Here is a 26,926-nt window from a genome sequence, read left to right as displayed (position 1 = left end):
TTCTATATTCCAGAATTTTTGTGCTGAAATTAAAAATCAATTTGGTGTTTCTATTCGTCGCAATGATAATGCCTTAGAATATTTATCCTCTCAATTTCAGCAGTTTATGACTTCTCAAGGAATTATTCATCAGACCTCTTGTCCTTATACCCCTCAGCAAAATGGGGTTGCAGAGAGAAAGAATAGGCACATCATTGAGACTGCTCGCACACTTCTCATTGAATCTCATGTTCCGTTGCGTTTTTGGGGCGATGCAGTTCTCACATCTTGTTATTTAGTTAATCGGATGCCTTCCTCTCCCATCAGAACCAGATACCGTATGCAGTATTGTTTCCCCAATCACCCTTACTTTGTTCCCACTCGTGTTTTTGGGAGAACTTGTTTCGTTCATAACTTAGCCCTTGGGAAAGATAAGTTAGTTCCTCATGCTTTCAAGTGTCTTCCTTGGTTATTCTCGTGTTCAGAAGGGATATCATTGTTACTCACCTGATCTTCGTAGGTACTTTATATCCTCTGACGTTACATTTTTTGAATCTAAACCTCTCTTTACCTCTTCTGACCGTTCTGACCACCTTGCTATATCTGAGGTCTTACCTATACCGACCTTTAAGGAGTCTACTATAGCTCCTCCTTCACCTTCCGCCACAAAAGTCTTACCCGAGTCTACTATAGCTCCTCCTTCACCTTCCGCTATAGAAGTCTTACCCATTCCAACCGTTGGGGAGTCTAGTGTGGCTCCTCCTAGACTCTCTGCCACAGGAACACCACTCTTGACATATCATCGTCGTCCGCACCCAACATCAGGCCCAGCTGATTCACGTCCTACACCTGACCTTGCTCCTCCTACGGACTTGTCTCTTCCTAGTACATCGATTGCACTTCGGAAAGGTATACAGACCATCCTTAATCCTAATCCCCATTATGTCGGTTTGAGTTATCATCGTTTGTCATCACCCTATTATGCTTTTCTATCTTCTTTGTCCTCTGTTTCCGTCCCTAAGTCTACAGGTGAAGCATTGTCTAATCCAGGATGGCGACAGGCTATAATTGACGAGATGTGTGCTTTACATACGAGTGGTACTTGGGAGCTCGTCCCTCTTCCTTCAGGTAAATCTATTGTTGGTTGTCATTGGTTGTATGCAGTCAAGGTTGGTCCGGATGGTAAGGTTGATCATCTTAAGGCTCGTCTTGTTGCCAAGGGATATACTCAGATATTTGGGCTCGATTACAGTGATACCTTCTCTCCTGTGGCTAAGATAGCATCAGTCCGCCTTTTTCTATCCATGGTTGTTGTTCGCCATTGGCCCCTCTATCAGCTGGACATTAAGATTGCTTTTTTACACTGTGACCTTGTGGATGAAGTTTATATGGAGCAACCACCTGGGTTTGTTGCTCAGGGGGAGTCTCGTGGCCTTGTATGTCGCTTGCGCCAGTCACTTTATGGTCTAAAGCAGTCTCCTCGAGCCTGGTTTGGTAAGTTCAGCACAGTTATCCAGGAATTTGACATGATTCGGAGTGAAGCTGATCACTTTGTATTCTATCGGCATTCTGCTTCGAGTCTCTGCATTTATCTGGTGGTCTATGTTGACGACATTGTTATTACCGGCAATGACCAGGATGGTATTACTAAATTGAAGCAACATCTCTTTCAACACTTTCAGACTAAGGATCTGGGCAAACTAAAGTATTTTCTGGGTATTGAGGTCGCTCAGTCTAGCTCAGGTATTGTAATCTCACAACGAAAGTATGCCTTAAATATTCTTGAGGAGATAGGAATGACAGGTTGTAGACCTGTTGACACTCCGATGGATCCGAATTCTAAACTTCTGCCAGGACAGGGGGAGCCTCTTAACAATCCTGCAAGATATAGACAGTTGGTTGGTAAATTAAATTACCTTACAGTGACAAGACCCGACGTTTCCTTTTATGTGAGTGTTGTGAGTCAGTTTATGGATTCTCCGTGTGATAGTCATTGGGATGCAGTTGTTCGCATTCTTCGGTATATAAAATCAGCTCTAGGCAAAGGTTTATTGTTTGAGGATCGAGGCCATAAACAGATCGTTGGATACTCAGATGCTAATTGGGCAGGATCACCTTCTGATAGGCGTTCTATGTCTGGATATTGCATCTTAGTAGGAGGAAATTTGGTGTTCTGGAAGTGCAAGAAACAGAATGTGGTTGCTCGGTCTAGTGCAGAAGCAGAATATCGAGCGATGGCTATGGCGACATGTCAGCTAATTTGGATCAAACAGTTGCTCAAGGAGTTGAAATTTGGTGAGATTAGTCAGATGGGACTTGTGTGTGATAATCAAGCTGCTCTTCATATTGCGTCAAATCCAGTGTTCCATGAGAGAACTAAACACATTGAGATTGACTGTCACTTTGTCAGAGAAAAGATACTCTCGGGAGATATTGCTACAAAGTTTGTGAAGTCGAATGATCAGCTTGCAGATATTTTCACCAAGTCCCTCACTGGTCCTCGTATTAACTACATATGTAACAAGCTCGGTACATATGATTTATATGCACCAGCTTGAGGGGGAGTGTTAGAATAGTTATGTAAATAGTAGTAAATAACCCTAATCCCATATGTATTAGGAGTAAGACGTGTTATGTATATATATAGGGCTCATTGTATCATGTATATATATATATATATAGGGCTCATTGTATTGTGTTTAACATAAGAGAATAATATCAATAATATTTTCTCCTGTGCATTCTCACACTATTAAGGATAGTAAACTTATTTTCATGCTCCGCAAACCACACGAAGATGGGTAAAGTAGCAAAGGCAGGACTTTTCATATGGTTAACCTACGGTTGACTAGAACTATATAACATAGGGTTGCAGGAATTGCATCCAACGGCTACTGGAAATCAGCTAAAGTGGTAAAGGAGGGATTTGTGGAGAAGTTTAATATTTTCAACATGTGGATTAGCGAATTAAGCTTCACAATCTGAAAAGATTGTAGTTCACTTCTAAAGCAATTCTTTTATCTTCTACTTTTTTGCAAGGTATAATGATCAAGTCATGGAGGTTGACAAAAGGCCCCATGTATCCATAACGCAGGAGTCAATGAAAATGCCCATAACATTCAATATACAAATATCCAATGGCAGATTAAAAAGTGATATATCATCAAACTGAGGTTCCAAATAAACAGAAGTTCTCAATACAAAAGCGATGTCGGTTAGTATGAAAATACAGATGTTAAATAACTAGTAATGTATAGTGTCCCACATCAGGAAGTAGATACCTATTATTATGCAATCACTGTATATATATAGGGCAATGTACTACACTTTAGACATAATTAATAAAAGATTTCCGTGTTATACTTCTCACATGGTATCAGAGCATCGGTGAGAAACTCTGGAAAGGTCGAAAAGTCGTTGTGCATCAAATTTAAGCGACTTTTTCAAGATTAGATTGCATCACCTCTCTGTTGTTGAGTGTTGTGCTAAAACCAACACTACTAACATACTCGGAAAGCTCCGGCCACCAAACCCCAAGAAACAAGTTCGGCAGAAACCTTCCCACGCACCGTCACGCTCGGCAAGAAGTTCTAATGCCGGCGAAGCGTCTGTCACACGCGTCGGCATGTGGACCCTGTTCCGGCCAGGTTTTGACGAAAGTTCTTTTGGACAATGTGTTCGCCTATCAATTTCGAGCCTACCCATCATATTTTCTTTTTATTCCAATTACTTTAAATTTGTTCTGGCAGGTATAGTGATTTGCTGCAGAAATAGTGATTTTCTGGCAAAAACACTTTTTCCTTCCCTATTTTAGCGAGATACAGTTGATTATTTTTATTATTTGTTTCTAGGCCTCTCTCCAATCCAACGATGCCTTTGGGATTTGATGTATTTGGTTCTAAAAATACGGGTTCTGAAAATTCAAGTTTGATGATTACTTCGGAACCCTCAATGGGAAGTTCAAACTACTTAGCCTGGGCTTCTTCTGTTGAGTTGTGGTGCAAAGGTTAAGGTGTTCAAAATCACCTAGCCAAGAAGACTAGTAATGGATGTTAAATAGTTGGTAATGTATAGTGTCCCACATCGGGAAGTAGATACCTATTATTATGTAATCACTGTATATAAATAAGGCATTATACAATACTTTAGGCATAATTAATAAAACGCTTTCGTGCTATACTTCTCACATGGCATCAGAGCATTGGTGAGAAACATTCGGGAAAGAAAACTCCGCCAGACAGTCGTCGCGCGTCAATTTTCGGCGACTTCTAGGGTTGTTATTGGGTTACCTATGTTTCCCTCAGTGTTGTAGTAAAACCAACACAACCACAGTGTCCTACACTCTTCGACGACCGGACCCCAGCAAACCTCGCCGGAAAATAACCCCGCACGCGCTAGCCAGAAGAAGAAAAAGTCCGGCAAGATCTCCTCACGTGCCGCATGAGCTACCATCTGGCATTTGGTGACAAAACTTCTTTTGGAAAGCTTACTCACGAGGCTATTCCGAGTCTATTCATCCAAGTTACACCAAATTTTGATGACCTTTTTATTCTCCGATGAAATTTTCGGCGACTGTTCAGTTTCTGGTGAGAGACAATGTTTTTCCTTCACTGTTCCTGTGATTTTTTATTGTTCTTGATAGTCTATGCTGCTTGGTCCAACAATTTCTTTGGGACTTGATGTTTTTGGTTTTAAAAGCATGGATTCTGGAAATTCAAGTTTGATGATTACTTCAGAACACATAATGGGAAGTTCAAACTCCTTAGCCTGGGCTTCTTCTGGTGAGTTGTGGTGCAAGGGTCAAGGTGTTCAAGATCACCTAGCCAAGAAGACTAATGATGGAGATGAAAAAGCCAAAGGACTTTGGGAGAAAGTTGATGCTCAATTATATAGTTTGTTGTGGCGATCGATTGATTCCAAGATAATGCCCTTGTTTCATCAATTCCAGACATGTTATTCAGTTTGGGAGAAGGATCGTGCTTTATACACTAATGACATTTCTCGCTTTTACGATGTGATATCTTGGATCACAAACTTAAAGAAACAGGAATTGGATATGTCAACTTACTTGGGACAGGTGCAGGCAGTTATGGAGGAAGTTGAGAAGTTGATGCCAGTCACTGCTAGTGTTGAAAAACAACAAGAGCAACGAGAGAAAATGTTTCTAGTTCTTACACTTGCTGGATTGCCTAATGACCTTGACTAGATGAGAGACCAAATTTTGGCTAGTCCTTCAGTCCCTATAGTTGATGAACTACTCTCTCGATTACTTCGTCTTGTAGCGCCACCCAGTCACATAGTGGTCTCACTACTAACTATTGACTCATCTATTCTCACATCTCAGACAATGGGAAAATCAGACATCTCAGGCTATGGAGAATCGACGAGGAGGAGGTCGTTTTGGGAGATCTCGACCCAAGTGTTCTTATTGTAATAAACTTGGACACATTCGTGAAGTATGTTATTCTTTACATGGTCGACCACCCAGAAACGTTCATGTTGCTCAGACCGAGACTATAGGTAACCAGGAATTTTCTTTATCTGAAGTGGAGTATAATAAGTTTCTTCAGTATCAAGCAAGTAAGCAAACGTCTCCACAAGTAGCCTCGGATGCTTAGATTGATGTTCCTGTTGCGGGTAATTCTTTTGCTTGTATTTCTCATTCTAGTACTCTTAAACCGTAGGTCATGGACTCGGGAGCTTCTGATCATATCTCTGGTAATAAATCACTTTTGTCGAATATTTTGTATTCACAGTCTCTTCCTAAGGTTACTTTAGCCAATGGGTTCCAAACTAAGGCAAAAGGAGCTGGACAAGCTAATCCCCCATCTTTTGCCACTCTAGATTCCATTCTTTATATCCCTGACTGTCCTTTTAGTCTTGCATTTGTTAGTCATTTGACTCGTGCCCTTCATTGTGGTATATATTTTATTGATGATTCCTTTAATTATGCAGGACTTAATACGAGGCAGACAATTGGCACAAGGCGTGTATCACAAAGCCTTTACTACCTAAACTCACTCAATCCCTCCACAGCATGTCCAGTTACAGATCCTCCGGACCTAATTCACAAACATTTAGGACATCCGAGTTTATCCAAGCTTCAGAAGATGGTGCCTAGTTTGTCTACATTAGATCATGGGTCATGTCAACTTGGGAAATGTTAAGTAGTTAGTCATGTTTAGTGTCCCACATCGGGAAGTAGATACCTATTATTATGTAAATACTGTATATAAATAGGGTTGTACAACACTTTAATCAATATATAATATTTTTCTCCCGTGCATTCTCACATGGTATCAGAGCAATCGTGAGAGATTTATCATTGTGCATAAATTCCAGCAACTCCGAAAAGAGAAATCAGTCAACCGGAAGTCTTTTCCGGCAAACACAGGTCTACCGCAACTAAAAATACACTTTTGGTCAGTGTTGTGCAAAAACCAACACCACCACAAAGTAGATCGGCCTCCGGCAACCAACCCATAAAAAATTCTCAGTCAGAAAATCCTTCACGCGCTCCCACGCGCCGCCCGAAAAAAAATTCCGGCGAAGTTCCGACGTCACGCGCCGGCTCGTGGGGCACCTTCTAGCCATTTTTTGGCAACAACTCTTCAGGACAGCTTGTTCACCTTGCAATTCCGAGCCTACCCATCCAATTTAAATCAAATTCTGACGACTTTTATATTTATCCAGCGTGAATAGTGATTTTTCGGTCGTGAGCAGTACTTTTCAGAAAAAATTTGCTTTTTCTAGTGCAACATTATAATGGCACTCATATCTGAAGCCTTTAACTCACAATCCATTGGATCCAATGCATTGAATCCAATCCAGATGGTTTCTTTACCGGATTATATTGAGTTCCTTCAGTACAAAACATGTAGACACACATTTTCAGGGATAGCTTCCGCTGTTCAAACAGATAGTAGTGTGACTTGTGTCTTCCAATCTTCAACTTCTGAGTCTTGGGTCATTGATTCAGGTGTATCTGATCATATTTTTGGTAACAAATCTCTTTTCACTAGTATTTCATATTTTCAATTGCTTCCAACAGTTACAATAGCCAATGGGTCTCAAACCATGACAACTGCAATAGGTCAAACAAGTCCACTTCCTTCCTTACCTTTAGATTCTGTTCTTTATGTTCTCGGTAGTCCTTTTAATCTCATAACCGTTAGTCGCTTAGCCATATCACTTAAATCTGCTGTTTTATTTGTTGATGACCTTGTTTTTATACAAGAATGCAGTACGAGGCGAATCATTGGTACCGGACGTGAATCAGATGGACTTTATTACCTTATCCTTGCAAAATCACATGGACTCACATCTAGTCTTCCTTCAATAACTTGTCCCTTTACCGAGTCACCAGATTTATTGTATAAACGGTTGGGACATCCCAGTTTGTCAAAACTTCAGAAAATAGTACCTGGCTTATCTCACTTGTCCACTCTAGAGTGTGAGTCATGTCAGCTCGGTAAGCATACCCGCTCACATTTCCCTCGGCGTCTTGATAATAGAGCAGAGTCACATTTTACTTTAGTCCATTTAGATGTTTGGGGTCCTAGTCGGGTCAGTTCTACCTTAGGATTTCGCTGCTTTGTCAGTTTCATTTGATGAATATTCCAGGTGCACTTGGATATTTTTGATGAAAAATCAGCCTGAGTTATTTTCTATTTTCCAGACCTTCCACGCTGAAATTCAAAATCAATTTGTAGTTTCTATCCGCACATTTTGTAGTGATAATGCCCTAGAGTATCTGTCTTCCCCATTTCAGCAGTTTATGAACTCTCATGGGGTTATTCATCAAACATCTTGTCCGTACACATCTCAACAAAATGGGGTAGCTCAAGAAAGAATAAACATCTTATTGAAATTGCTCGTACCCTACTCATACAATCTCATGCTCCATTGCGTTTTTAGGGGGATGCAGTTCTTACATCTTGCTATCTTATTAATCGTATGCCATCTTCAGCTATCCAGAATCAAGTTCCATTCTGTCTTGTTTCCCCACTTACCTTTGTTCTCTCTTCTACCCCGTGTCTTTGGAAGTATGTGTTTTGTTCATAACCTTACTCCAGGAAAAGATAAGTTAGCTCTTCGTGCTCTTAAGTGTGTATTTCTGGGTTACTCGAGAAAGCAAAAGGGGTATCGATGCTATTCTCCTGACCTCTGGTACCTTATGTCTGCTGATGTTACCTTCTTTGAAACCCAATCATACTTCAGAGGTCTAGATAATCACATAGATATTTCTGAGGTGCTACGAGTTCATCTTTTGGAGATTCAGTCACTATCTCCCATTCATCTTCCTCTACAACTCCAGCTCTACCACCTACTGCTCCAGTTGCCACTCCACCACCTAGTCTAGTTCAACCACCTAGTCCAGTTCAACCTTCTGCAGCTCCACCACTCTTGACTTATCACCGTCGTCCACGTCCAGCATCAGGCCCAGGTGATTCACGTCTTGCATCAGATTCTGCACCTACTGCGGACTTGTCTCCTCTTAGTCAACCAATTGCATTCCGCAAAGGTGTACAATCCACCAATAATCCTAATCCCCATTATGTCGGTTTAAGTTATCATCGTCTGTCATCACCTCATTATGCTTTTATATCATCTTTGCCCACTGTTTCTATCCCAAAGTCTACAGGTGAGGCACTATCTCATCCAGGATGGCGATAGGCTATGATTGAGGAGATGTCTGCTTTACATGCGAGTGGCACTTGAGAGCTTGTTCCTCTTCCTTCGGGTAAGTCTACTGTTGGTTGCCGTTGGGTTTATGTAGACAAAGTCGGCCCGAATGGCCAGGTTGATCGTCTTAAGGCTCGTCTTGTTGCCAAAGGATACACTCAAATTTTTGGGCTTGATTATAGTGACACTTTCTCTGCCGTGGCTAAAGTAGCATTTGTTCGTCTTCTCTTGTCCATGGTTGCAGTACGTCATTGGCCTCTTTATCAGTTAGACATTAAGAATGCTTTCCTCTACGGTGATCTTGAGGAAGAAGTTTATATGGAGCAACCACCTAGTTTTGTTGCTCAGGGGGAGTCTAGTGGTCTTGTATGCCGATTGCGAAGGTCACTATATGGTTTGAAACAATCCCCTCGAGCTTGGTTTGGTAAGTTCAACATAGTTATTCAGGAGTTCGGCATGACTCGTAGTGAAGTTGATCACTCTGTGTTTTATCGACATTCTGCTCCTAATCTGTGTATTTATCTGGTGGTTTATGTTGATAATATTGTTATTACTGGCAATGATCAGGATGGTATTACTAATCTGAAGCAATATCTCTTTCAGCACTTTCAAACTAAGGATCTGGGCAGATTGAAGTATTTTCTAGGTATTGAAGTCGCTCAGTCTAGCTCAGGTATTGTTATTTATGCCTTAGTCATTCTTGAGGAGACTGGAATGATGGGTTGTAGACCTGTTGACACTCCTATGAATCCGAATGCTAAGCTTCTGCCTGGACAGGGGGAGCCTCTTAGAGATCCTACTAGAAATAGGAGGTTGGTTGACAAATTGAATTACCTCACACTGACTAGACCTGACATTTCTTTTACTGTAAGTATTTTAAGTCAGTTTATGGATTCTCCTTGTGATAGTCATTGGGATGCAGTTGTTCGCATTCTTCGATATATAAAGTCAGCTCTAGGCAAAGGGTTACTATTCGAGGATCGAGGCCACGAGCAGATTGTTGGGTACACAGATAGTGATTGGGCAGGATCACCTTCTGATAGACGTTCTACATCTGGATATTGTGTTCTAGTAGGAGGTAATTTGATCTCTTGGAAGAGCGAAAAACAGAATGTAATTGCTCGATCTAGCGCCGAAGCCGAATATCGGGCCATGGCTATGGCAACGTGTGAGCTAGTTTGGATCAAGAAGTTGCTCAAGGAGTTAAAGTTCGGAGAAATCAGCAAGATGGAACTGGTGTGTGATAATCAAGCTGCTCTTCATATTGCGTCAAATCCAGTGTTCCATGAGAGGACTAAACACATTGAGATCAACTGTCACTTTGTTAGAGAAAGATACTCTCAGGAGATATTATTACAAAGTTTGTAAAGTCGAATGATCAACTAGCAGATATTTTCACTAAGTCTCTTACTGGTTCTCGTATTAGTTACATCTGTAACAAGCTAGGTACATATGATTTATATGTACCGGCTTTAGGGGGAGTGTTAAGTAGTTAGTCATGTTTAGTGTCCCACATCGGGAAGTAGATACCTATTATTATGTAATTACTGTATATAAACAGGGTTGTACAACACTTTAATCAATATATAATATTTTTCTCCCATGCATTCTCACAGGAAACATAGCCTAGCCATCTTTCCGCGTAGTGTTGAGAGTCGTTCAGATTCAATTTTTTCTTTAGTTCATTCTAATATATGGGGGCTTAGTAGAGTTAGTTCATTGATGATTATGCAAGATGTACTTGTATTTTCCTAATGAAAGATCGTTCCGAGTTGTTTTCTATCTTCAAGATTTTTTTTGCTAAAATTAAAAACAAATTAGGTGTTTCTATTCACACTTTTCGTGGTGATAATACTTTAGAATACTTGTCCTCTCAGTTTCAGTAGTTTATGACCTCTCAAACAATTATCCATCAAATATCTTGTCTGTATACCCCTCGGCAGAATCGGGTAGCATTGAAAGAATAGGCATCTCATTAAAACCGCTTGCACACTTCTAGTTCAGTCCCATGTTCTGCTGTGTTTTTGGGGCGATGCAGTTCTTATAGCTTACTTGATTAATCGGATGCCTTTATCTGTTATCCAAAATCAGATTCCACATTCAGTATTATTCTTTAAATCACCCTTATACTCTATTTCTTCTCGTGTTTTTGGGAGTACATGTTTTATTCACAACTTAGCTCCCGGAAAAGATAACTTAGCTCCTCGTGCTCTTACGTGTTTGCTCCTTCGTTATTATTGGGTTCAAAAGGGTATCGCTGCTACTCACTTGACCTTCGTAGCTATCTTATGTCAGCTGATGTCACATTTTCTGAGTTTCAATCTTACTTTACTTCTTCTGATCATCTTAATATATCTGAGGTCTTACCTGTACCTACTTGTGAGGAATCCACATCCATAGCACCACCACAACCACGACTACCTATACAGATTTTTGAGGAGTCTATAGTTGCTCCTCCTACATCCCCAGCCACAAGACCACCACTCTTGATTTATCATCGTCGTCCACGTCCAGCATCAAGCCCAGATGATTCACGTCCTGCATCAGATTCTGCACCTACTACGGATTCGTCTCCTCCTATCCACCAATTGCACTTCGAAAAGGTGTACGATCCACACTTAATCCTAATCCCATTATGTCGGTTTAAGTTATCATCGTTTGTCATCGCCTCATTATGCATTTGTATCATCTTTGTCCACTTCTTCCATCCCTAAGTCTACAGGTGAGGCACTATCTCATCCAGGATGGCGACATGCTATGGTTGAAGAGACGTCTCTTTTACATGCGAATGGCACTTGGGAGCTTATTCCTCTTCCTTCGAGTATGTCCTGAATGGTCAGGTTGGGCAGCTTAAGGCTCGTTTTATTGCAAAAGGATACACACAGGTATTGAGGCTTCATTATAGCGACACTTACTCTCCCGTGGCTAAAGTAGCATTTGTTCGCCTCTTTTGGTCCATGACTGATGTTCGTCATTGGTCTCTTTATCAGTTAGACATTAAGAATGTTTTTCTCCACGGTGATCTTAAGGAATAAGTTTATATGGAGCAACCACCTAGTTTTGTTGCTCAAAGGGAGTCCAGTGGTCTTGTATGCCGATTGCGCAGGTCACTCTATGGTTTGAAACATTCTCCCCGAGCTTGGTTTGGTAAGTTCAGCATGACTCATAGTGAAGTTGATCACTCTGTGTCTTATCGACACTCTACTTCCAATCTCTATATTTATCTTGTGGTTTATGTTGATGATATTGTTATTATCGGCAATGATCAAATGGTATTACTAAGTTGACGCAACATCTCTTTCAGCACTTTCAGACTAAGGATCTGGGCAGATTAAAGTATTTTCTGGATAGTGAGGTCGCTTAGTCTAGCTCAGGTATTATGATCTCTCAACGAAAGTATGCCTTAGACATTCTTGAGGAGACATGAATGAATGGCTGTAGACCTGTGGACACTCCTATGGATCCGAATCATCTGCCAGGAAGCCTTTTAGTGATCTTACGATATATAGGAGGTTGGTTGGCAAATTGAATTACCTCACAGTGGCTAGACCTGAGATTTCTTTTCCTATGAGTGTTGTAAGTCAGTTTATGGATTCTCCCTGTAATAGTCATTGGGATGCAGTTGTTCGCATTCTTTGATATATAAAATCAGCTCCAGGGAAAGTATTACTATTCGAGGATCGAGGCCATGAGCAGATTGTTGAATAAACAAATGTTGATTAGACAGGATCACCTTCTGATCGGGCAATGGCTATGGCAACGTGTGAGTTAGTTTGGATCAAGCAGTTGCTCAAGGAGTTGAAGTTCGGAAAAATGAGCCAGATGGAACTGGCGTGTGATAATCAAGCCGCTCTTCATATTGCATCAAATCTGGTGTTCCATGAGAGGACTAAGCACATTGAGATCGACTGTCACTTTGTCAGAGAAAAGATACTCTCAAGAGATATTATTACAAAGTTTGTGAAGTCGAATGATCAGCTTGGAGATATTTTTACCAAGTCTCATACAGGTTCTCCTATTAGTTGTTGTTGTAACAAGCTCGGTACATATGATTTATATGCACCGGCTTGAGGGGGAGTGTTAAATAGCTAGTAATGTATAGTGTCCCACATCGGGAAGTAGATACCTATTATTATGTAATCACTGTATATAAAGAGGGCATTGTACAATACTTTAGACATAATTAATAAAACTTTTCCGTGTTATACTTCTCACTACAGAAATGAAGATGAGAAAATAAACTTTACCGCAAACAATTTTTCATACTCCTCTAGCAATGTGATAACAATAGCTTGAGCATGGTTGGCTGCAGCAGCTGCCTGTATAAGTTGAACAGAGCCGTCACTGCCCATTGCAAAATCACTTTCCATCTCACATTCTCCAGCTAGAAGTGGGCGAAGAAGTAAAGGTGCCATGCAAGCTGCCACTGCTGGTGTGCTCATTCTATTCTTAGTTTTGTGAGAAACCACAGTCTGCATCATCATAAGAATCCTGATGCACACATGGAAAAACATCATGTAAGACTTACAAAGTATACAATAATCCAGGAGAAGCTGAAAGTCCAAAACTATTCTTTTCTTTTTACAAGTTAAAATATCCAAAACTTCAGTTCACCAGTTAGCAAGCTTGATAATAGAGGAACAATACTAGCTTGAGTTTTGCTAACATGTCAAACTTAACCTGCATTTCGCCTATAAAGACAAAATCGTTCATTGTCTACAGTCACTTATGATTCAGATTGAACTGAAATAGGATTGTTGAATGAGGAGAGAGAAAAACTGCTTTCTTGACGAATAAACTCAGTTCAAGTGTAGTAGTTGTTAGACTACTCTAATAAGTATGTTACATTATTTTCAAACTATTTGCTTCAAAGCAATATCCTAATTAAAATACAATGTTCTAGAATATCCTACCCGGACATATTCTTGACGCACCCCTGAGCATACGAGTCTTTGACATTAGCACCAAGCCCTAACCTCTGCTTCTGAGAGGACCGTGCTAATTGGCATTTAATTAATTGTTCCTGTCTATTCAATTTGACTGACCCTATGGCCATAGATCGAGGGTTAGATTGTGATGCATGCCAATTGTGAACAAAATCAAGTAATTTAGGTTCTGAGCTTGACAAGTAAAATGTTTGATTTTCAGACCTAGTGACAATGAATTGGGATATTCCAACAGGTCACCAATCCTTAAGTTCTACAAGAAAAAGAAAGTGGCAGTTTTCGGCTACTGTTTGGTGTTGTGCCGCATCAGCTAATCCTTTATTAGGGGTCTTGGGAAGAACAAAGTATATCAAGGTAGTCAATGAAAAACAGTAGCGACGAGGTGATGAGGAAGCTATAAAATGGGATGATGATTTTAAGTGGAGCAAATACCCTTTCTAATGACTTACTGTAAAATTTTGATTGTTGATAAGGCAAAGAGAACTTCTAGCACTTTTTATTTTTCTTGTTTTGTATACTGATGGCCTGATATTAATTTAAATGGAGAAACATGGTCATTGAGGATTCATTATAACCGATCTCAACTAGTTAGGGATTGAGACAGTATTTGTTATTGTTGTTGTTGCTCAAGAGGCAAAGAGGCTGACATGACAAGCTGACTAAGCAGATAGCGTTGACGTAATAGCTAATGTGGACGGCAAAGAGAACTTCTAGCACTTTTTATTTTTCTTGTTTTGTATACTGATGGCCTGATATTAATTTAAATGGAGAAACATGGTCATTGAGGATTCATTCCAACCGACCTCAACTAGTTTGGGATTGAGACAGTATCTGTTATTGTTGTTGTTGCTCAAGACGCCAAGAGGCTGACATGACAAGCTGACTAAGCAGATAGTGTTGACGTAATAGCTAATGTGGATGATGACATGTGGACTAACAAGAAACTGAGAAGTGTACCTGGTGCTAACATATAGGATATATGGCATGTTAGCTGAGGTAGGTAAACACATTGAGAAGAAACAGATAGTGTTGCATCAAATCTAGTGTTCCATGAGAGAACTAAACACATTGAGATTGACTGTCACTTTGTCACAGAAAAGATACTCTCGAGAGATAATGCTACATAGTTTGTGAAGTCGAATGATCAGCTTGCAGATATTTTCACCAAGTCCCTTACTGGTCCTCGTATTAGTTACATATGTAACAAGCTCGGTACATATAATTTATATATACCAGCTTGAGGGGGAATGTTAGATAGTTATGTGAATGTATATAATCAGTCCTAGTCCTGTATTATGTAATAGGAGTAGGTTATGTATTATGTATACTTATAAATAGGGTTCATTGTAATATAGTTAAAACATCAATAATATATTTTTCTCCCGTGCTTTCTCACAGTCCCATAAGAGTTGTTCAATCAATTGATTCAAAAGAATCAAAGCAAAAAAAGATTGCAAATCTAACAGCATTGAGAAGAGCATAGATATCTAAACATGTATCTAGCAATTCTATAAATATCTACATGCATAAAGCTCGACTGGAAACTCAAAGTTACGTACTTGAAAATGAAATAGTCAGAAGGAGGAGCAGTTATGGTGACATCACCAAAAATTATAATAGAATGAGGTATATGGGAACCAACAAACCGTGAAGCATCAGATGAAAATATCAGATAAAATCGATAAGATGTAATAAGAACCTCTGCAGCAAGCGACGATTTGGCTCTGGAAACGTCTCACATATGGCTGACCGCATGCTATTGACTCGATTGACACGCTCAGTTCCTGAAAATGATCATAAACTCTGCCAGTGTGAGCTTGCTCACGCCAGAATAAAAGAGGAGGGTTGCGATAGGCTAAATACCAGCATAAAACTAGCCAATACATGATGAATCCTCAAAATATCTTGAAATAATTTAATCAACAGAGAAAGCATATTAGCCTAGAACTGATATATTCAATGAAGAGAGTATTATTATGCAGAACCTTTACAATAAGCCTAGACAGTAGTCAAGTAGTGATATATACAAGTTTCAAATTTATGACACTTTTGTTTTTCTGGAACGCCTCAAAATGTTTGACACCATCCTATTACTATACAACTTTTACCAAATTTCAAGAATTCAAGTAAACAATTTCAAAATTTTATGTGATGTCTTCTGTATCAAACAAACATTACGATTTAATATTTTGTTCCACTATCACTAATACAATGTATAATTCATATTAGCATCTTAAAGCCTAGTTAAACAATGTCATATAAAATGTGATGGAGGGAGTATGAAAAACATTTCTTCTTCTTTCTTCTATATGATCTCGGTTACATCAAGAAGGAAATAAAGGGTCCAAAGGAACCCAGCATTGAGATAAAAAAGAAAAACTTACGAAATGCTTCCAGGAGGGCATTGCAGCAAGATGCAGGAACTGGAGATGACGGTAACTCCCGCAGAATGTACTGAAGAAATTTAGCAGAGAAGTTAGCAATTGTAGAAGGAAATGGCTACAAATATCTAACCTAAGAGTTTCCCTATTTACTTAGGTTTAGAAGGATATACCTTGACACAATCAGCAATAACATGTGCATCCTCATCAGGAGAAAACTCACTATTCCCTGAGTTAAAAAAATGATTTAAGTAAATTTCATTTCAGTTGTATATGCAACATGGGCTAGAATGTTTTGTTAAATTGAGAAAATAATTCCTAAAATTTGATGCATCACATCAATGGTCCAGGGGAACATGTGAGATATTAATCTTTTGTTTTTGATAAGGTAAAAGATTTTATTAAACTGGTACCAAGATGGTACAGAAAAAACATGAGACATTAATATTTTTTCACTTAAATTCAGAAAATTCAGACAACAATACTCAAATGAAAAGAAAGAAAAAAAGAAAATTATGGGTAAAAGAACTCTTTGTGCCTTAATGTCCAGCAGAAAGTGTACACCAGGGATTAACAAGTATATATTCGGGTTATAAGCTACAAAGATTAGTTTATCAAAAGGAAAAAAAAACAACGGCTATATGACTAGCAATTGTATAGCATCTAACCCAGCTAAGATCATATTCACGGAATAACGTAAAATAAACATATAAAAAGCCACCTTCACTCACTAGCTCACAGAGGTGTATGGAATGTATTGGGCCATGCCCATGTTGTCCAGCCAAAGGCCTAATGGCCTAATCCTATTCTCTTTTAGTTTCCATTCCTATTCAGAATTAGATTTGATTTTTATTCCTATTTGAAGTTCGTTTTGGCTACAAGAAAAAACACCGCTCATCATCGATAAATAGAGCAACCTTGGAGAATTGCTCTATGATCATTAATATAAGTCTTTGAAAGATTTTAGCACATAAGAGTGGTTTTTGAGAGAACTTCCATCTAGAGAGACGAAAAAAGAAAAAGAATTCGTTTTGCTGCAGAGTTTATTCCGACTAGCCAGCTTCAAATTATGTTTTTCGATTCGTTCACTGTTGGATCAGGCTGAAATTTTGACAGAGTGTTCCTAACATCTTGGTTTTTGATTTGAATGGCGGAGATCGGATTTGGAGGCATGTAGCAACCGATTTTGAGCCTTGATAGCTACTCCGTTTTTTTTATTTCTCCTCTTTCTTCAATTGATTTATTGTTGCTATTGTTGCTCCGTATCTGGCACTTGTTGTGTAGCCAATTTGGAGAACTTTTTAACCCTTTTATTGTTATAGTAGAGCCTTTTGGATCTTTGTGGTCACATGGTTTTTACCTTCGATTTGAAGGATTTTCCACGTTAAAATTTGGTGTTCATTATCGCTTTTATTTTCGGGTTTGCTTCTTCCTCGACATAACAATGGTATCAGAGTCTTGGCTATTTATCTGGGGTTTTACGTAATGGAGGCAAAGATGAACAAGATGGTATGTGTAAATGAGGGCAATTATAATATTTGGAGAATCATTTGTTGTTTGTGAAGAAGATGCATCTACCCATTTTTGCAGCTTATAAACCCGAGAGTATATCTGATGAAGATTGGAATTCCAAGAACCAACAAGTATGTGGATATATATGACAATTGGTTGAAGATAATGTTCGCAACCATATTGTGAATGAGACACATGCGAGATCATTATGGGAAAAGCTAGAGACTCTTTATGCTTCAAAAACTGGGAACAACAAGTTGTTCCTGCTAAAGCAATTGATGACCTTTAAATACAAGGAGGGCAGCCCTATCCTTTGATCATATAAATGATTTTTAGAGTGTCCTTGATCAGCTATCTGGAATGGGAGTTAATTTTGAAGATGAGATACAAGGACTTTGGCTTGTTAATACTGTGCAAATTCTTGGGAAACACTTTGTGTTTTTTTGACAAATTCAGCTCCTAGTGGCAAGGTGACCATGGAATATGCCAAGAGTGGTGTGTTGAACGAGGAAGTAAGGAGAAAATTTTAGGATTCATCCTCACAAGATGATGTTATGACCGGGGGAGAGTTAGAACAAGATGTTCGAGGAACAAAGGTAAAAGCAGAAGTAAGTCAAGGTCCAAACATCATAATTATTCGTGCAACCACTGTGGCAAGAAAGGACAAATCAAAAGATTCTGCCAAAAGTTGAAGCAAGACGGTAGAGAAGGAAAGAAAGTTAAAAATAACGAGAACAATGTTACTGCTATTATTCGAGATGACCTTCTTTTTGCTTATGATGAAAACGTCATCAATTTGGTATCCCATGAGACGAGCTAGATAGTAGATTTTGGAGCTACCTCACATGTCACACCAAGAAAAGACTTTTTCTCATCTAATACTCTTATTGACTCTGGAGTGTTAAAGATGGGCAATACTAGTGAGGTTAAGGTGTTTGGTATTGGCATAATTTATTTGAAAACTAATAAGGGTTCAACGGTAGTTCTTCAAAATGTCAAGCATACTCCAGATTTTTCTTTCAATTTAATCTCCGGAGGAAGATTAGAAGATGAATGTACCATAATGCCCTCTTTAATGGTGCCAATGGAAGCTCACAAAAGGCTTATTAGTAGTGGCTCGAGGAGTCAAGTCTTCTCATTTATATGTGACACAAGGCTCTATTCTTAATGACTCCATAAATCTGGTGGAAAGTAAAACTTTATTAGAATTGTGGCACAGAAGACTGCATCATATAAGCGAGAGGGGGATTACGTGTTTAGCTAAGAAAAGTTTGCTTTCTGGAGTGAAACAAGCAAAGCTGAAAAGGTGTGTTCATTGTTTAGTTTGCAAACAGAAAAGGGTTCCTTTCATAGCCATCCTCCTTCAAGAAAGCCTGAATTATTGGAGCTAGTACACTTTAATTTGTGTGGTCCTTTTAAAGTAAAGTCAAAAGTGGTGCACTTTACTTTGTGACCTTCATTGATGATCATCCTCGCAAGCTCTGGTGTATCCTTTGAAATCCAAAGATAAGCACTTGACGTGTTTAAGGAAATTTAGGCCTTAGCTGAGAGACAGAGAAGAAAGAAAAATATATTCGCACTATCAATGGTGGCGAATATTGTGGTCTCTTTGATAACTATTGTAGAGAACAAGAAATTCATCATCAGAAAACTTCGCCCAAGACGCCTCAATTGAATGATTTGGCAGAGAGGATGAATAGAACTCTAGTTGAGAGAGTTAGATACTTGCTTTCAGAGGCTAAACTTCCAAATAAATTTTGGGCGGAAACACCTAACACAGTTGCTTATGTTATCAATTTGTCTCATGTTGTTGCTTTGGATAGTGATGTCCTGGTTTGCCCAGATGTTTCTTATGATCACCTAAGAGTTTTTGGATGTAAAGCTTGTGTGCATGTTCCTAAAGATAAGAGATCGAAGCTGGATGTCAAAACTAAGCAGTGCATCTTTATTGGTTATGGTCAAGATGAGTTTGGATATTGTTTTTATGATCCGATTGATGATAAACTTATTAGAAGTCGTGATGCAATATTCTTTGAAAACTAGACTATTGACGATTTTGACAAAGCTGAGAAGATAGATTCTCAGAATAATGAGAGCTGAGTTGATATTGATCCAGTTTTATTGCTAAGGCACCTATTGCACATGAAGGAACACAAGACAATAATGAAGATAATGATCAAGATCAAAACGATCATCATGGTGTAGATGTTATGGATGCTCCAATTAATGAAGTTGTGGTTGATCAGCAATCAATTTCTGCTCAAATAACTACTTCGAATGCTACTGAAACCTCACTTAGAAAATCTACAAGGGAGAAGCAAAAATCCATGCGCTATCCTCCTGATGAGTATGCACTTTTAATTGATGTTAGAAATAGCTATGTAATTGTCCCACATTGGAATAGGAGTAGTATCCCCTTTGCATAGAGTAGCTATAAATAGCACCTCTTGTATTGCATCACATACAATATCAATATATCATATTTTCTCCCGTGCCTTCTCACATGGTATCAGAGCTATCGTGAGAGATTTATCGCTGTGCATAAATTCCAGCGATTCCGGGAAGTAAAATCAGTCACCGGAACCCTTTTTTTCCGGCGACTTTCAAAGTTGTTTTGCGTCTGCTTTGTCTCGGTTAGTGTTGTGCACAAAATCCAACACTACCACAAGAGTAGTCACTGTCCGGCGACCAAATCCCAGTGAAAATCTCCGGCGGTACTGTAGCTGTCCAAAGAAAATTTTCCGACGAAGTTCCAACGTTGCGTGGGCCACTTTCCGGCTATTTTTTGGCGACGACTCTTCAGGACAGATTATTTCCCTTGCAATTCCGAGCCTACCCATCCAGGTTACACCAAATTCCGACCACTTTTATATTTTTCCGGCGTGAATAGTGATTTCAAAAAGTTGACTTTCGGCCATTTTTTTGAAAAAGTTCCTTCAGAACAGTTGGGTCTTCTGGTAATTCCGATCCTACCCCTACTATTTTTATTTCATTCCGACCACTTTGAATATTTTCCGGCTGCAACAGTAACTTTCCAACTGCAACAGTAGTTTACTATTCTGGTTCAGTGTTCCTTACTCTATTTTCAGTGGATTACAGTTGATTATTTCTCTTATTTGGTAATAATTTACAAGATGGGAATTGATGTTTTTGGGTCTAAAAGCATGAGTTCTGGAAACTCTAATGTTATGATTACCTCGGAACCTTTAATGGGAGGTTCAAACTACTTAGCTTGGGCTTCATCTGTCGAGTTGTGGTGTAAAGGTCAAGGTGTGCAAAATCATCTGATTAAACAGTCTAGCGAAGGAGATGAAAAGGCGATAGCGCTTTGGGCAAAAATTGATGCTCAATTATGTAGCATCTTGTGGCGTTCTATTGATTCTAAGTTGATGCCTTTGTCTCGGCCATTCCAGACATGTTATTTGGTTTGGGCAAAGGCTCGTACGTTATACACTAATGATATATCTCGCTTCTATGATGTGATATCACGGATGACAAACTTAAAGAAGCAAGAATTAGATATGTCTACTTACTTGGGTCAGGTACAGACAGTCATGGAGGAATTTGAGACATTGATGCCAGTTTCTGCTAGTGTGTCAAAACAACAAGAGCAGCGACAGAAAATGTTTCTAGTTCTTACACTCGCTGGACTTCCTCATGATCTTGATTCAGTACGAGACCAGATTTTGGCGAGTCCGACTGTCCCTACAGTTGATGAATTATTCTCTCGATTACTTCGCCTTGCTGCAGCACCAAGTCACCCAGTGATTTCATCACAGATACTTGATTCCTCTGTTCTTGCATCCCAGACAGTGGATGTTCGGGCATCTCAAGCTATGGAGAATAGACGAGGAGGCGGTCGTTTTGGGAGATCTAGACCCAAGTGTTCTTATTGTCACAAACTTGGACACACTCGCGAAATGTGTTATTCCCTTAAATGGCCGTCCACCCAAAAATGCCTACGTTGCTCAAAGCGAGACTACAGGTAACCAGGGCTTTTCTGTATCTAAAGAAGAATATAATGAGCTCCTTCAGTATCGAGCAAGTAAGCAAACATCTCCACAAGTAGCCTCAGTTGCCCAGACTGACACTCCTATTGCTGGTAATTCTTTTGCTTGTGTTTCCCAGTCTAGTACTCTTGGACCATGGGTCATGGACTCAGGCGCTTCTGATCATATCTCTGGTAATAAATCACTTTTGTCGAATATTGTATATTCATAGTCTCTTCCTACTGTTACTTTAGCCAATGGATGTCAAACTAAGGCACAAGGAGTTGGACAAGCCAACCCATTGTCTTCTATCACCCTAGATTCCGTTCTTTATGTTCCTGGTTGTCCTTTTAGTCTTGCATCTGTTAGTCGTTTGACTCGTGCCCTCAATTGTGGTATATATTTTATTAATGATTCTTTTATTATGCAGGACCGCAGTACGGGACGGACAATTGGTACAGGTCGTGAATCAGAAGGTCTTTACTACCTTAACTCGCTCAGTCCTTCCACAACATGTCTAGTTACAGATCCTCCAGATCTAATCCACAGACGTTTAGGACATCCGAGTTTATCCAAACTTCAAAAGATGGTGCCTAGTTTATCCAGTTTGTCTAGATTAGATTGTGAGTCGTGTCAGCTTGGGAAACATACCCGAGCTTCCTTTACGCGTAGTGTTGAGAGTCATGCAGAGTCTGTTTTCTCCTTGGTTCATTCTGATATATGAGGTCCTAGTAGAGTCAGTTCAACCTTGGGATTTCGTTATTTTGTTAGCTTTATTGATGATTACTCAAGATGTACTTGACTTTTCTTAATGAAAGATCGTTCTGAGTTATTCTCTATATTCCAGAGTTTTTGTGCTGAAATCAAAAACCAATTTGGTGTCTCTATCAGCATTTTTTCGCAGTGATAATGCCTAAGAATATGTATCTTCTCAGTTTCAGCAGTTTATGTCTTCTCATGGAATTATTCATCAGACATCTTGTCCTTATACCCCTCAGCAAAATGGGGTTGCAGAAAGAAAGAATAGGCACCTTATTGAGACTGCTCGCACACTTCTAATTGAGTCTCGTGTTCCGCTGCGTTTTTGGGGCGATGCAGTTCTCACAGCTTGTTATTTGATTAATAGGATGCCTTCATCTCCCATCAAGGGTCAGATTCCACATTCAATATTGTTTCCCTAGTCAGCCTTATACCGTCTTCCACCTCGGGTTTTTGGGAGCACATGTTTTGTTCATAACTTAGCCCCGGGGAAAGATAAGTTAGCTCCTCGTGCTCTCAAGTGTGTCTTCCTTGGTTATTCTCGTGTTCAGAAGGGATATCGTTGTTATTCACCCGATCTTCATAGGTACCTTATGTCAGCTGACGTCACATTTTTCGAGTCTAAACCTTTCTTCACAACTGATGTCACTTCTGCTGACCACCATGACATATCTGAGGTCTTACCTATACCGACTTTTGAGGAGTTTAGTAATCCTCCTCCACCTTTAACCACAGAGGTTTCACCCATACCAACTTTTGATGAGTCCAGTGTTATCCCTCCTAGTTCCCCAGCCACAGGAACACCACTCTTGACTTATCATCGTCGTTCGCGCCCTACATCAGGCCCATCTGGTTCTCGTCCTGCACCTGACACGGCTCCTACTGCGGATCCTGCTCCTAGTACACTGATTGCACTTCGAAAAGGTATACGGACCACACTAAACCCTAATCCTCATTATGTTGGTTTGAGTTATCAACGTGTTTCATCTCCCCATTATGCTTTTATATCTTCATTGTCCTCGGTTTCCATCCCTAAGTCTACAGGTTAAGCATTGTCTCATCCAGGATGGCGACAGGCTATGAGTGACGAGATGTCTGCTTTACATACAAGTGGTACATGGGAGTTTGTTCCTCTTCCTTCAGGTAAATCTACCGTTGGTTGTCGTTGGATTTATGCAGTCAAAGTTGGTCCCGATGGCCAGATTGATCGACTTAAGGCACGTCTTGTTGCCAAAGGATACACTCAAATATTTGGGCTAGATTACAGTGATACCTTCTCTCCAGTGGCTAAAGTGGCATCAGTTCGCCTTTTTCTATCCATGGCTGCAGTTCGTCATTGGCCCCTCTATCAGTTGGACATTAAGAATGTCTTTCTTCATGGTGATCTTGAGGAATGAGGTTTATATGGAGCAACCACCTGGTTTTATTACTCAGGGGGAGTCTCGTGGCGTTGTATGTCGCTTGCGTCGGTCACTTTATGGTCTAAAGCAGTCTCCTCGAGCCTGGTTTGGTAAGTTCAACGCGGTTATCCAGGAGTTTGGCATGACTCGTAGTAAAGCTGATCACTCTGTGTTTTATTGCCACCCTGCTTCAAGTCTATGTATTTATCTGGTAGTCTATGTTGATGATATTGTTATTACGGGCAATGATCAGGATGGTATTACTAATTTGAAGCAGCATCTCTTCCAGCACTTTCAAACTAAGGATCTAGGCAGATTGAAGTACTTTCTAGGTATTGAGGTTGCTCAATCTAGCTCAGGTATTGTTATTTCTCAAAGGAAATATGTGTTAGACATTCTTGCGGAAACAGGGATGACAGGTTGCAGACCTGTTGACACTCCGATGGATCCGAATTTGGTGAAATCAGTCGGATGGAACTTGTGTGCGATAATCAAGCTGCACTTCATATTGCAGCAAATCCGGTGTTTCATGAGAGAACTAAACACATTGAGATTGATTGTCACTTCGTCAGAGAAAAGATACTCTCAGGAGATATTACTACGAAGTTTGTGAGATCGAATGATCAACTTGCAGATATTTTCACCAAGTCCCTCACTAGTCCTCGCATTGATTATATATGTAACAAGCTCGGTACATATGATTTATATGCTCCGACTTGAGGGGGAGTGTTAGAGATAGCTATGTAATTGTCCCACATTGGAATAGGAGTAGTATCCCCTTTGTATAGAGTAGCTATAAATAGCACCTCTTGTATTGCATCACACACAACATATCAATATATATCATATTTTCTCCCGTGCCTTCTCACAACATCTATATCTGAGTTATGAAAAAGTCATGCAGGATACTCACAAAGATCAGTAGATAGAAGCAATGAAAGATGAGATGAAGTTACTCCATGAAAATGGCATATATGAGTTAGTGAAATTACCGAAAGGTAGGAGAGCTTATCAAACAAATGGATATTCAGAATAAAGCAACATCAACATACCTTTGCGCCTAGGTACAAGGTGAGATTAGATGTTAAAGGTTTTGGCCAGAAGAAGAGAGTTGACTTTGAGGAAATTTTCTCCCCTGTTGTGAAGATGTCTTCTATTCGTGTGATTCTAAGCTTAGCCACGAGTCTAGATTTAGAGGTTGAGCGGATGGATGTAAAGACTGTTTTTCTTCATGGTAATTTAGATGAAGAGATTTATATGGAGCAACCTGAGGGTTTTGTAACTAAGGGAAACGAAAACTATGTTTGCAAATTGAAAAAGAGCATGTATGGATTGAAACAAGCTCCAAGGCAATGGTATTTGAAGTTTGAATCTGTCATACAAAAATAAGGGTATAAGAAAATTTCTTCAAATCACTATGTATTCTTCCAGAAGTTCTACGATGATGATTTTATTATCTTATTGCTTTATGTGGAGGATATGCTTATTATTGGCAAGAATAAATCCAGAATTGAAGCCCTTAAGAAGCAGTTGAGCAAATCATTTGCGATGAAGGACTTAGGGCCAACAAAGAAAATCTTGGGCATTCAAATCCACTGACACGGAGATAGAAAGGAGTTATTTTGTCCCAAAAGCAATACATTGAGAAGGTACTCAAGAGGTTCAATTTGACAGATGCAAATATAGTTAGTACTCCTCTTGCTATACACTTTAATGATATACACTTTAAATTGAGTATTAGTTAGAGCCTATCAACTGATGAAGAGAAAATGAGATGTCTCGTATTCCTTTCTCTTTTGTTGTTGGTAGTTTAATGTATGCTATGGTTTGCACTAGACCAGATATTGCATATGTCATTGGTACTATTAGTAGATTTTTTTCTAATAATGGAACAGAACATTGGGATGCAATAAAATGGATATTAAGGTATCTGAAAGGTACTGCGGATTTGAAGTTGTGTTTTGGTAGTGGCAAGCTCAGGTATATGCAACACGGGGCTAGAATGTTTTGTTAAATTGAGAAAATAATTCCTAAAATTTGATGCATCACATTAATGGTCCAAGGGGACAAGTGAGATATAAATATTTCATTTTTGATAAGGTAAAGAATATTATTAAATTGGTACCAAGATGGTACAGAAAAAACATGAGACATTAATATTTTTTCACTTAAATTCAGAAAATTCAGAGAGCAATATTCAAATGAAAAGAAAGAAAAAAAGAAAATGATGGGTAAATAAACTCTTTGTGCCTTAATGTCCAGCAGAAAGTGTACACCACGGATTAGAAAGTTATATATTCGGGTTATAACCTACAAAGATTAGTTTATCAAAAGAAAAAAAAAGCTACAAAGGTTATATGACAAGCAATTGTATAGCATCTGACCCAGATAAGATCATATTCACCGAATAACTTAAAATAAACATATAAAAAGCCACCTCCACTCTCTAGTTCTTAGAGGTATATGGAATGTGTTGGGCCATGTCCATGTCATTCAGCCAAAGGCCCAATGGCCTAATCCTATTCTCTTCTGGTTTCCATTCCTATTCGGAATTGGATTCGATTTTTATTCCTAATTGAAGTTGGTTTTGGCTTTAAGAGAAAACACCACTCATTATCTATAAATAGTGCATTGGAGAATTGCTCTATGCTTATTGATATAAGTCTTTGAAAAACTTTAGCACATAAGAGTGGTTTTTTAGAGAGCTTCCATCAAGAGAGAAGAGAGAAGAAAAAGTATTCGTTTTGCTGCAGAGTTTATTCCAACCAGCCAGCTTCAAATCACGTTTTCAGATTCATTCATCGTTAGATCGGGCTAAAATATGACTAAGTGTTCCTAACATCTTGGTCTTTGATTTGAACAGTGGAGATCGAATTTGGAGGCCCGTAGCATCTAATATTGAGCCTTGAACAACAATTCCGTTTTTGTGGTTTCTCCTCTTTCTTCAATTGAATTGTTTTTGCTATTGTTGCTCCGTGTTTGGCACTTGTTGTGTAGCCAATTTGGAGAACTTTCTAACCCTCTTATTGTTGTACTGGAGCCTTTTGGATCTTTGTCATCCCGTAGTTTTTACCTTCGATTTGAAGGATTTTCCACGTTAAGGTGCATTGTTCACGCTGGAAAAAGTGCATTGTTCACGCCGGAAAAAAATAAAGGTTGTCAGAATTTGATATAATTTATATGGGTAGGCTCGGAATCACTGGACGAGTAAGTTGTCTTGAAGAAGTTTTGTCAAAAAGTGACCGGAATGGTTCACAAGCGCCGAAAAAGTTACT

At 39.3% G+C, this 26,926-nt stretch overlaps 1 protein-coding gene across 6 annotated transcripts in view; it reads right to left on the bottom strand.

The window, feature by feature from the left end:
* Nucleotides 1–26,926, bottom strand: part of LOC107776387 (rho GTPase-activating protein REN1-like) — a 68,952-nt gene that overhangs the window by 13,803 nt on the left and 28,223 nt on the right. For all 6 annotated transcript variants that reach the window (XM_075236866.1, XM_075236865.1, XM_075236867.1 and 3 more), the window contains 4 exons: nucleotides 16,165–16,220; nucleotides 15,995–16,064; nucleotides 15,310–15,394; nucleotides 12,912–13,155 (listed from right to left, as the gene is read on the bottom strand). In XM_075236866.1, the coding sequence (XP_075092967.1) occupies nucleotides 12,912–13,155; nucleotides 15,310–15,394; nucleotides 15,995–16,064; nucleotides 16,165–16,220 (455 nt within the window). The remainder of the gene's footprint in view (nucleotides 1–12,911; nucleotides 13,156–15,309; nucleotides 15,395–15,994; nucleotides 16,065–16,164; nucleotides 16,221–26,926) is intronic.

Source organism: Nicotiana tabacum, chromosome 18, assembly GCF_000715075.1.
Source record: "Nicotiana tabacum cultivar K326 chromosome 18, ASM71507v2, whole genome shotgun sequence".
NCBI lineage: Eukaryota > Viridiplantae > Streptophyta > Magnoliopsida > Solanales > Solanaceae > Nicotiana > Nicotiana tabacum.
This window is presented reverse-complemented; position numbering and strand designations above follow the sequence as displayed.